Below are 12,489 nucleotides of genomic sequence, written 5' to 3'. Positions count from 1 at the left end.
ACTTGGTGACCAGCCTGCAGAGGCTCCTTGTAGAGTTTTTCTGGGGTGGGAATCACTGGCTGAAGCCGGCTGTGCTCTATCTCCCCCGGGATGAGGGGGGGCAGGGGTTGGTCAGTATCGCAGGCAGGGTGGCAGCTTTTCGTTTATTAACAGTACAGAGACTCCTGTACACTGGGGAGGGGGCTCACTGGAAGCAGCTTGCCTGTTTTTTTTTTAAGTAAAATAGGAGGGCTGGGGTTTAAATATGACCTGTTTTTAATTGACCACGGTGCTCTGGACAGTTCTGACCTGCCGTCTTTTTATCAAAGTGTTTTACAGACTTGGAGAACAGTGAGGGTGGGAAGAGAGGAAGCTTCAATGACAGCCCAGAGGTTGCTAGAAGAGCCCCTTCTTTTCAATCCCCTCTTCTCAGTGCAGTGCCTTCAATCACAGGCTCTGCAGACCAGCTTTATGAGGGCTGGAATAGTCAGGCTGGCTCACCTGATGACCCCTGGACTCTGTCGCTGGCTCAGTGCAGCTGAGCTGGCTGCCAGGCTGGGCTGGCGCAGCGAGAGGCAGGTGGAAAGGATGGTGAGTCAGGTTAGGAGCTGTCTCTCCCCGGAGCTCCGTGAGGCTCAGAGAGGAGATGGCTCAAGAACAGGGGGATCAGAGACAGGGTGCTGCTTTTCCTGTGTTATTGGTAACTCCAGTAGAGATTAAAGAAGATGAGGGGGAGGAGGAAGAGAAAGGAAAGCTCTTAAAACTACAAAAACTCAAAAATATAGATTTTGTAAATTTAAACAGTAAAGAGATGTATAAACTGTGTATTAAGGCAACCCATTGCAGCAAACTGAGAGGGATGGCTGATACCAAATGGAGGATTCGTCTGTCTCTGGGAGATGAGGGGACCCCAGAATGGAGGGTGCTGTACAAACCCCCCTTAGACAAGAGAGCAGGAGATCTCCAGTGGAGGCTCCTGCATGGTATCCTGGCCACAGGCTGGTTCCTGCACAGAATCAACTATGAAATCAGCTCGGTCTGTGACTTCTGTCAGCAGGAAGACACCATTTTCCATATGTACAGCGAGTGTAGGAGACTGAAGCCCCTCTTCAGCCTCCTGCAAGAGAGACTGCAACAGCTGGGAGCAGGTTTTACTCTGACACTTTTTATTTTTGGGGTCCCCTATAGGCAAAAACACAAGTATACTTGTGTGCTGATAAATTTCCTTTTAGGTTTGGCAAAGTTGGCCATTTTAATATCCAGAAGGAATAAGCGGACAGGCATAGGGCAGACAGATGTGGTCAGACTCTTCAGAGTACTAGTGGTTAGCAGGTTAAAGGTTGATTTTGCCTATTTTAAACTTTTTAATGACCTACAGAGCTTCCAGGAGAGCTGATGTGTGGGAGAGGCTGTCTGCTCGCTCAGTGAGGAGGGAGAGCTCAATGTGATTTTATAAAAACAAATAATTTATTTATTACTTATTTATTTATTTTTTAATCATAGTCTGCTTTTTAATAGTTTTTTAGACTTTCTTTTAATTCTTTAGCATTCTAACGAAAATGTAGTACTGTTATATTATTTAATAAAGGATTGTTAAAAGTCAAAAAAGTCTCTCTCTCTCTCTCTCTCTCTCTCTCTCTCTCTCTCTCTCTCTCTCTCTCTCTCTCTCTCTCTCTCTCTCTCTCTCTCTGATCACAATGTTAAAAACCACTGCACGCTTTTCCACTCGTGTGACGACATATTCATGTGACAGACATGGACCAATCAAAACGCGAGACTGTTATGCGGTTCCATCCCAAAAACCGGGCCTGTGTCATACCTCCGGAAGTCGGTAGAATCAGCCGAGACAACAGAGACGGACACTTGACTTCCGCTTCATCTGAGACTAAAATAAAATGGCGGATCGGCTGCGCTGAATTGTGAGTATTTTAATCTGTTTCATGTTTCTTTCTGTATTGTGTAAAGGGGATTGACTAACGTAAACGCGCCCGCTAATATCAGACATAATATAGTTGCTTGGTTAGAAAATAAATAAGTGTTTTCAAAACTATTACGTGTTTGCTTTCGTTTTCAAAATTATTACTTTCTTTAGATTAAAGTCGCCAAACAGACTATGAAAAGCATTGCTTTGAAAAACGTTATTAAGAATATAAGCTATATTTATGTCTGTTGGAGGTTCAGCTTGTTTATGATTAATTCGCAATTAACGTAGGCCTACATATATAAAACGTTTTAAAATGCCATCAAAAATAACATGAAACATAAAAGTTGAAGTATTAGTAAATTGATTTTGTAATGGGGAGTACGAAGAACATTGTATTGGTTTCTTTTCAGATATTGGGACTTTTTTTGTGTTTTTCTTGTATTATCAAAAATTAACGCGAAAGTAAAACATTGAAATCCACGGGTCTGGCTGCGGATATTGGCTAGTTTATGCAGAGACCGACTGAAACATGACTTAACTCGCCGGTTACCCGAGACAAAAAAAAGTAATACAGTGAGCCAGGCGATGTATAATATAACTGTACTAATTTTGAAACCTAAAGTTGAACCGTATAGTTTAAATGTTTTCATAAAAATGCATTGTGTGTCGTAAGTGTGCTGTAAAATAATGTTATTAAGGGAGCTCTCCTGTTTAGTTTTTTCCAAGAAGAAATATCTTTGATTCTACAGAATCAGAATCTCGCAACCTAGTCCTGTTGAATATTTTGTTTCTGGCAGGTCAGTAGGGATTGTAAATAGGTTGTTTTAGGATAATAACATTTTGAATGTATTGGTAGACAGTAATGGTTTTCTTGTTTTGTGTTATTCAGTAAAGGAGAAGGATGAAGATGAACTGAAGAAGAAGCCACGCAGCAGAAGACACAGCTTGGAAACACCACCCAACAGTAAGTTACAAGGTCACAGCCCAATGCAACTGTAAAGACACTTTTCTTATGAGAAACGTTTTCCTCAATTCACAAAAACGTTTCCTCAGATTAAGATTGCATTCAAATCTCCCTAATGGGTGTAAATCAGTGCAAAAATGGTCAGTCAGCTTTTGCTTTTATAGAGTGGTTTGATGACATCTTGCAAATACTGAAAATAGAAAAACATAGCTTTGAGTACGAAACATATCTCACAAATTCTTCTAATGACTTACCCATATTCCTCAGACAAAGACACACACACACATACAGTCAATTCAAGTTGTAACAAACTCGGATTAGAGTAATTTCCTGATGCTACGAATTCTCTGCATGGCCCCGGTCACTTACTGTAAATTACTTCTTGTAATATGAATTCACTTAAGACGAATTTCATGTTGGTACAAATGTATTGCATGCATATTTCAAGTGCAGTTCATTTTTTAAACTGTATTTTCAATGAAATGCACAGTACTTAATACTTTTCATTGGACTGTAATAAAATGTGATTACTGTAACTTCAATGAAAACTGACTGCATTTGGCTCAGATTCATGATGTTATACAAATTACTGAATTTTGTTTCCTGGTCCCTTGAAATTCGTATTAAATGAGTTTTATATATATATATATATAGTGTGTGTGTATATATATATATATATATATATATATATATATATATATATATATATATATATATATATATATATATATACACACACATATATATACACACACATATATATACACATATATATATATACACATATATATATATATATATATATATATACACACATATATATAATATATATATATATATAATAAAATCTCACTGCTGTGCAAAAGTCTTACACATTTTTGGATGCTTCTCGTGCCCCCTTTGTTCAGAAGCACTGTGTAAATGTGATGGATTAGCTACTACAACACTTCATGTTAGCTGTTCATGTATAGTTTACTTTGAGTTGTTGGGATCACAAGTTTTTGAAGATTCTGATCAATGTGAATAAAAGATTGCTTAATGACAAGCTTGGTTTCACCCAAACTAAGCTGTATTAATAAGTCAAAGTTGTTATAATAGTGGAAAACACTAGTGGAGGCTTTGAGTAAATTGTTGATGCCCATAACATCGCTATATATTGTAACTCCTGAATGTGTCGAAGACTTTTGCACAGCAGTGTGTGTGTGTGTGTGTGTGTGTGTATATATATATACATCATGGAATTGTTTTGTTTAACAGAATTTAATCTAAATTTTTGACTCATCAAAGTAGCCACCTTTTGCAAATATAACAGCCGAACACACTCGTGGCATTCTTTCTACAATGGAAATCAAATATTGTTCGGAAAGTTCTTCCCAACACTGTTGCAGAAGTTCCCACAAATGTGTTGCACTTGTAGGTTGCTTTGCTTTCACCCTTCTGTCCAGTTCATCCCAAACCAGCTCGATGGGGTTTAAGTCTGGAGACTGTGCTGGCCATTCCATGATTTGAAGCCTACCGTCTTGTTCTTTTCTTCTAAGGTAGTTCTGACATAGCCTGGAGGTATGTTTTGGGTCATTATCTTGCTGTAGGATAAACCCCTGACCAGCTAGGCGTATACCAGAGGGTATTGCATGGCGCTGTAAAATGCTGTGGTAGCAGCTTTGGTTCAGGGTGCCACTCACTCTGTGCAAGTCGCCAACTCTGGATCCAGCAAAAGAGCCCCAGACCATCACGCTTCCTCCTCCATGTTTGACAGTTGGTGTCACACATCGAGGAACCATCCTTTCGCCTACTTGACTCGTACAAAAACCCTGCGTGATGAACCGAAGATTTCAAATTTTGATTCATCGGTCCATAAGACCTTCTTCCAGTCTTCAGTAGTCTACTGGCGGTGCTTCATGGCCCAGGCAAGCCTCTTTTTCTTATTTTGCCATCTTAGCAATGGCTTTCTTACTGCCACTCGACCTGTCAAACCTGCAGCTCGAAGTCTTCTCTTCACAGTTGAAACTGAGACTTGCTTACTTCGACCAGTGTTAAGCTGTGCTTGAAGCTGTTGTCCTGTGAGCCACCTATCACGCAAGCTGTTGACTCAGAAACTTGTCTTCTGATTCTGTTGTGGCTTTGGGTCTGCCAGACCTCTTCCTGTCAGAGTTTCCTCCAGTTTCCAAATGCCTTTTGATGGTGTAGGAAACTACTCACTGACACCTTGGCTTTCTTTGCAATTTCTCTAAAGGAAAGACCTAAACTTTTAAGGGTTATAATGGTCTGTCTGTCTTCCTTTGTTAATTGCCTTTTTCTCGCCATTATGAGAGCAATATACCACTTCCTGCAGTACAATACTGTCCAAATAATGCTTAAGAGGGTGTAGTAACACAGTCTGTTCCAACACTGCTTTTATACAGACAGAGGGTTTGTAAGTAATCAACAAAAGTTGGGACACCTGTAGGAATTGTTAGCATCAACTTTCAAGGCTTAATTTACTTCCATTGCTGCCGAACAGCTGTAAGTTGTTAACCCATTACTTGTTCCCTGAAAAAGGCCTTTTTGTATAACTCTGAAATGTACATTATTTTTCAGTTTTTGGTAACCTAAACTTTTTTTTTAAACCTCTGGCAGTTTACCGCTTACCTTTGTACCATTTCAGGTTATTCACTGGACTTGAACTGCTTATATATATATATATATAATTAATCAATTCACCTTTTAACCAATCCTTAGACATAGGGTTACTCTTAACAATTATATTTCCACTATGTTAAATTAGGCTAATATTTTAAGATGAATGACAGATGTTATTCTATGGCTGTATCAGCTATGAGTGGGGGAGTTTTCCTATATGTATTAACATTCATGAAGTCCTAAACTAAACATTACCACATCTGCAACCACGAAATTAAGACACAACTTGCACTTAAAACAATGAAACAGACATAAAGGTTTAATGTGAATTTGTAAGATACATTTCTAGTTTGAAAATCACAATTTTAATCTGAGAAATCACACTTTGTGTTTCTGAATGCTTGAAGTCAGTTTGGCATTTGCATCACTTGCATTCAGCCATGCTCACAGGGTACAGGTGGATTTGTGGTTTTCAATTAAGTCCTTTGGATGAGATGTAAAACAAACAAGGTCCTATTGTAAGTGACTCTGCAGCAGCAGCAGTCCCTACTCTATGTAAGTCGCTTTGGATAAATGCGTCTGCTAAATGATTAAATAATAATAATAATAAAGTATATGCCGTACATTGTGTGTTTGCATGAAGCTCAGTGTTTCAAAGGGAGAAATTAACTTTTTGTTCCTTTTCAGTGTCTGGAAGTGAAGTAGCATCACTTGAGGAAACACAAAGGGAGACTCCCTCCCCTGAGCAAGTCCGACTCACTCTGCCTGAGTTCAGGATTGTGCTCGTTGGGAAGACTGGGGCTGGAAAGAGTGCAGCAGGAAACACTATCCTGGGCAGAAGAGAGTTTAGATCTGTGGTGGGCACAGGCTCAGTAACAAAAGAGTGTGAGAAGAAAAAAGGAGTCGTTGCAGGTAGAGACATTGCTGTGGTCGACACACCAGGCTTCTTTGACACTGAGCTCTCTTCAGAGAAAGTTAAAAGTGAGACTGTACAGTGTATTCCCATGTCTTCCCCGGGACCCCACGTGTTTCTCTTGGTGATACCTGTGGGACGTTTCACAAAGGAAGAGAAGGAAGCTGTGGATAAAATCGAGGAGATCTTCGGTGAGGGAGCTGCAAAGTACACCATGGTCCTTTTCAGCCGTGGAGATGATCTGTTAGACAAGACCATTGAAGAGTACATCCAGGAAGCCAGCAGAGAACATAATCAACTTCTTGAGAAGTGTGGGAACAGGTATCATGTCTTCAACAGTAGGAACATGAACGATCGCACCCAGGTCACTGAGCTACTGGAGAAAATAGAGGCAATGGTGGCAGAGAACGGAGGCACATGCTACACCAACGAAATGTACCGGGAGGTGGAGGCAAAGATCAGAGAGATGGAACAGAGATTAAAACAGCAGTATGATGAGGAACTGCACAGGAAGGAAGAGGAGTTGAGAGCAAAGTTCCAGAAAGAAATCGATGAGTTAAAGGAGAAGACGGAAGAGAAGTTTGAAAAACTGGATGAAGAGATGAAACGAAGAGATGAGAGGATTAAAGACATGGAGGAAAAGCACTTGCGCGAGCGTGAGGAATTGAAGAGGTTACATGAGGACAAGCACAGAAATGCGAGAGGAGAAGCAGAACAATCCATTGACATGTATGGTTATGCCACAGGCTGGTTAAGCCGTTTCCTTACTGGTTTGAAACTGTAAAAATGCCAGATGTGTGCAGGAAACAGAATCCAAAGAACTTGGGATTCTACCTAATTTTGTACATAACTGACTGAACAGTATATGTAAATAAGTGTAAATTTGTGCAGTTTTGATAATGTTACCTAAATGTATCATTGTATATTTTTACTAATTAACCCTGTGATGCCCCAGCAGTCACTATTTACAGGATTACTGTATGAACCCTGGAGTCCTGTGCCCCTCCCCACATATCAAGGCAGCATCCAGGGCATATCTCTTTCCATGAGAAATTCAGATTCTTTTTTGTCTGCTTATTTTGCATGAGCGAAATAAAAGGGCACCTGGTGTCCATGTGGCCCCTATAGAGCCCCAGTGACATTGTGCCTGTACCTAGGCCTTTCTAAATGTTCCCCAATGTTTTACAATATCCAGATGATTCAGACGTTTCAAGAATATTCTGGAATATTACATGGACAAATTTAGAATATTTTAGAAATCATGACATTTGTTATGAATATTTTTTTTATATTATACATTATTATTATTATTTAGCCAGGGCGACTTAGTCGTAAACAAAAATACATTTCAAGAATCACAGTACAAGTATTAATACAATTAAGAGCAAGATAAATACAATGACTTCGGTTCTAGCAAGTACAAGTATATGACAAAATACGATTCAATAACGGAGCAAATAAGTGTCAGTAAAAGTTACAAGTGAACATTTTGACACGTTAAACCTGGGTTTCTAACAAATAAATCAGTGAATTTAAATATTTTGTTTACACTTGGCAAGTCAACATTTAGTTAACATTTCTAACAAATAAATCTGTGAAAAAATACATGTAACAACTGTTTTTTTGTTTGTTTTGTTTAAACTTGGCAATTCAACAGTTACCTGGCAGATACATCTGAAAAACATTGTTCAGCAATTAAACCTTAGGTTTTCACAAAATAGCCTACAGTATGCACATCGGGAGCAAAGTGAACGACACGAATACAGCACGAGTACAAAAAAAACATAGCTAGTCATGAAAAGAAAAGACTGTCTCCTTTTTCTATTTTGTGGAGATTAAATAAAATAAATAAAACACAGAAGAACATGGGAACACCACACACTAAAAAAAGGAAAGAGTTTAGGGAATATCACAGGCTTGTGAAAGAGCTAATGTGATTATTATTATTATTATTATTATCGGTCAACATTATTAAAACAAACAAGCATCATTTTACAGAAATACGAAACCAGTGTGTGGCGCTCCCCGTCACTTGGACTAAAATTAAGGTGAAATAAAGAGAGATAGACATACCATCAATTTCCAATTCTTCTGCTATTTCTTGACATGTGGCATCCTCCTTTTTATTGTCTTTAACCACGGACACTGGCATCATAAAGAACATATTTTTTGACTTTAATAATGAAATTCTCATTGGTGTCCATTTTTTTTATTTCTGTGGTAATGTCTGTGTGAGCAAGACACTGGCAGTCTGACAGCCACTACCTTTGACCTTATTTCTAATTGATCCATTGTGACAGTCTTCTAGTGCAGGAGAAGCGGAGAGGTCAAGTGGGGGTGTAGGGAGAGATGAGGGTCTGGAGGTACCTGGGTGCAGTCTGGTCAAGGTATCTGTAGGCGAGTACAAGTGTCTTGAACTGGATGCGAGCGGTGATCAGGAGCCAGTGGAGTTGCATTGGAGAAGCTAGGCAGAGAGAACACCAGGCGAGCAGTGGAGTTCTGGATGAGCTGGAGTGGACGGGTGGCGGATGCAGGGAGGCCAGCCAGGAGGGAGTTGCAGTAGTTTAGGTTGGAGAGTACCAGGGCCTGGACCAGGAGCTGGGTGGCGTAGTTGGTGAGGAAGGGTCGGATTCTTCGTATGTTGCTCAGGAATAACCGGCAAGTGTGTGCCACAGTGAAGATGTGCTGGGAATAAGAGAGGCAGGGGTCCAGGGTGACTCTGAGGTTCTTAGCTGAGGAGGAGGGAGAGAGTGTGGCAGATTCCAGAGGAATGGAGATAGAGAGATCAGAGGAGGAGGGAAAGAAAAGGAGGTCAGATTTAGAGAGGTTGAGTTTGAGGTGATACGAGTGCATCCAGGACGAGATAGCAGACAGACAGGTAGAGATACGGGAGGGGATGGTGGAGTCAGAGGTGGGGAATAAGTAAAATCTGAGCATCATCAGCATAGAAATGGTATGAGAAACCATAGGAAGTGATGAGAGGGCCCAGGGAGTAGGTGTAGAAAGACAAAAGGAGAGGACCCAAGACTGACCCTTGGGGGACTCCTGTTAAGAGAGGGTGAGGTGTGGAGGTTGCTCCATGCCAGGTTACCTGGTAAGTGCGGTTGGAGAGGTAGGAGGAGAACCAGGCCAGAGCAGTGCCAGAGATTCCCAGGTCAGTGAGAGAGGATAGTAGAATAGAGTGATCGACAGTGTCAGAGGCAGCAGAGAGGTCGAGGAGAATTAGGACAGAGGAGAGAGAGGCAGCTCAGGCAGAGTTAAGTGAGTTGGTGACAGACAGGAGGGCAGTTTCAGTGGAGTGAGCAGAGCGGAAGCCAGATTGGAGAGGGTCGAGCAGAGAGCTGTCGGTGTACATAGGAGGCTGTGTGGTCTAGTGGTTAAAGAAACGGGCTTGTAACCAGGAGGTCCCTGGTTCAAATCCCACCTCAGCTACTGACTCATTGTGTGACCCTGAGCAAGTCACTTAACCTCCTTGTGCTCCGTCTTTCGGGTGAGATGTAATTGTAAGTGACTCTGCAGCTGATGCATAGTTCACACACCCTAGTCTCTGTAAGTCGCCTTGGATAAAAGTGTCTGCTAAATAAACAATTAATAATAATACAGTCCACTCGAGGGTTTTGGAGAGGAAGGGTAGGAGGGAGACAGGACGGTAGCTCTGAAGGGAGGTGGGGTTGAAAGTAGGTTTTTTGAGGAGGGGAGTGATAGAGGCTTGTTTGAAGGCAGAGGGAAAGAGACCAGAAGGGAGAGAGGTGTTGTGAAGGGAGGAAATTAAGGGAAGTAGAGCAGGAGCAGCAGCTTGAAAGAGGTGAGTGGGGAGGGGGTCCAGGGCACACGTGTGTATATATTAATTTGGAATCAGCAATTTTTTTTAACCCATTTTAATTGGAGGTCCCCAATTTTAAATGCCCAATTTTTAAGCCTGGCTCACCGCTGCAACCCCCGCACTGACTCGGGATGAGAAAACAAAGCATTCATAGTAAAAGAAGATGCAAGATGCCATTTGTGTGACTGGAGAAAGGAACGCAAGTCAAAACAAACATGTGCAATGGTGAACATACAGATTCAGCATGCATGCAGCTCCTACAACAGTGAAGAAGAGCCACACAATGTTTAGAACTAACTGTAGATAAAATGGAGCATTCTGTGTATTATGTATGTGCTTTTGTTCCACCTTATTCAGTAGTTATGCTGTAATTAAATATTTCTTCCTGTGCATTAAAGTTTAATAAAGTTTTATTTATTTTTTTATAAAGAATTGAAAACCAATGCATCTCTTGTCATCTCCGATAGGCACCAATTGACCTGTAGTGTTTGCTAAATTTGTTGCCTATTTAAGGAACATGTTTACATTGTGTATTTCTGTGACTTCTTTCTTAAAAAACAAATTTGAAATGTCTCCGGTTATCAAAAATATCTAAACAGTTATTGCATGTACAGTACTGTCATTTTGTTTTGCCCTTTGACATTTTTTACATTCCCTATACTTTTATATGCAATAATTCTGAGTGGTTTGTGGTTCTGTTGCTCTAATATTGATGTATCATTTTCTGTAAATATCCCTTTTACCCGGTATTGAGATGCTTTGAGTTTCACTGAAGATCTTCAGTGCTGTGACTGAACAACCTTTCTCATTCCATTCAAACCATGTGATGGTCTGGGAATTATCTATTTATCTATCTATCTAGAGAGAGTGCGTTCACAGAGATCATTCTTAGAAGATCATTGGCTAAATTGGTCAGATTCTGCACAGAATCTGTGCAGAATGATCTCTGTGAACACACCCAGAGAGAGTGATTGTAGACAGTATGGCCAACTTGAAAGTTCATATTGTCACATGATTTGAATTAAATGAGTCAAGCTGTTCAGTGCATGTACATAAGGCCTGTCCAATCCCACTGAATAATGCCTTTAGTTTCTCCAGCCCAACTCAAAGCAAGCTCCAAGGCAGGTAATAAGAGATCAGGAGAAAAAAAGATTTAGCCTTTAAATGATAGTTAATGATAGGCAACAGAACCCAGACCCACTCAGAGTGAAGGGCAATGTAAAACATCTGTTAAAATGACATTTTAATCGAATTGAACTAAGCTTGGTTGGTAGTCGGTTTTATTTTGGTAACATTAGGAGGTGCACAACAGTAGAACTTGTAGGGGTATATTTTTTTTTAGAAGTTTTCCCCACAGAATATGATCAGAGGTGAGGAGGTTAGGATTTTCATAAACGTGCTATATATCTTTGTTGGGCACAATTTTGGATCAAACTGTTCTATTTTCACATAGCTACATTTGAGCGTGCTAGTAAATAGTGATTTGGAATGCTGGCTATCAATAATTTTGTCTCTGGTGAACATAATATCTGCCTTGAATTTTCACCAATAATCCCTGAACTTTAATCATGGACTCCTAGCCTTCTTTTTGGTTTATTATTATACAAATGTTTACATATATCGACAAGTTCGTAGGTTTTTACAGCAGCAGCAATGATGTGCATTCTTTGCTGCTGCCCCTCCCCCCTCCCCCCAAAAAAACAACAACAAACAAAACAAAAATAAACTATGCTGGTATATTTATTTCCGAGTAAATCTTAATCATACTCTTTTTTTAACTAATTATATTGGTATCCCTGAATAGTTTACAGTACATAGTAATGCAGTATTCTGGACAGAGCAACGTTTCTAAGCAGTACGATGTCAATCCGCATCGGTAGTTGCTCTTGTAAAGAAATCTGAGGACTTATTCATTAAAATGTGTTGCCTGGTTTTAAAACAGCACGTTTTACGTTTTTTTTTATTTATTTATTATGTTTGTGTGTGTGTGTTACTGACATAGTCCTATTTCCTCTGTGTTGTAATGCCAAGGCTTTAGTAAGGTCAAAATATGGTGCTATAATGGCGTTTTCTGTTTCTTTTTAATCTTAAATGACATGTATGTTCATTTAGCATGTTTCTTATCCTGTGGTAGGGCTTATACACTGCAATCTACATGTAATTTCACTGAAGTTACCTCTTAGTGGCATTCTGACATAAGAAATTAGGCTGGGATACAGTCAGTACACCACGTGTTCGGTCCCTGAAACAATATTGAAAGCATTTGA

General features: G+C 40.1%; 1 protein-coding gene across 1 annotated transcript; it reads left to right on the top strand.

Annotated features, from left to right (window-relative positions):
- The first annotated feature begins 1,810 nt into the window (after nt 1-1,810).
- LOC131723115 (GTPase IMAP family member 9-like) lies at nt 1,811-10,601 on the top strand. Its single transcript, XM_059016540.1, has 3 exons — nt 1,811-1,898; nt 2,793-2,867; nt 6,174-10,601. Coding segments are annotated over exons 2-3 (1,011 nt in total). The 5' UTR covers nt 1,811-1,898; nt 2,793-2,866; the 3' UTR covers nt 7,184-10,601.
- The last annotated feature ends 1,888 nt before the right edge of the window (nt 10,602-12,489 follow it).

Source organism: Acipenser ruthenus, chromosome 53 (genome assembly GCF_902713425.1).
Source record: "Acipenser ruthenus chromosome 53, fAciRut3.2 maternal haplotype, whole genome shotgun sequence".
Lineage (NCBI taxonomy): Eukaryota > Metazoa > Chordata > Actinopteri > Acipenseriformes > Acipenseridae > Acipenser > Acipenser ruthenus.
The sequence above is the reverse complement of the archived record's forward strand: the minus strand, read 5'-3'. Positions and strand labels throughout refer to the sequence as shown.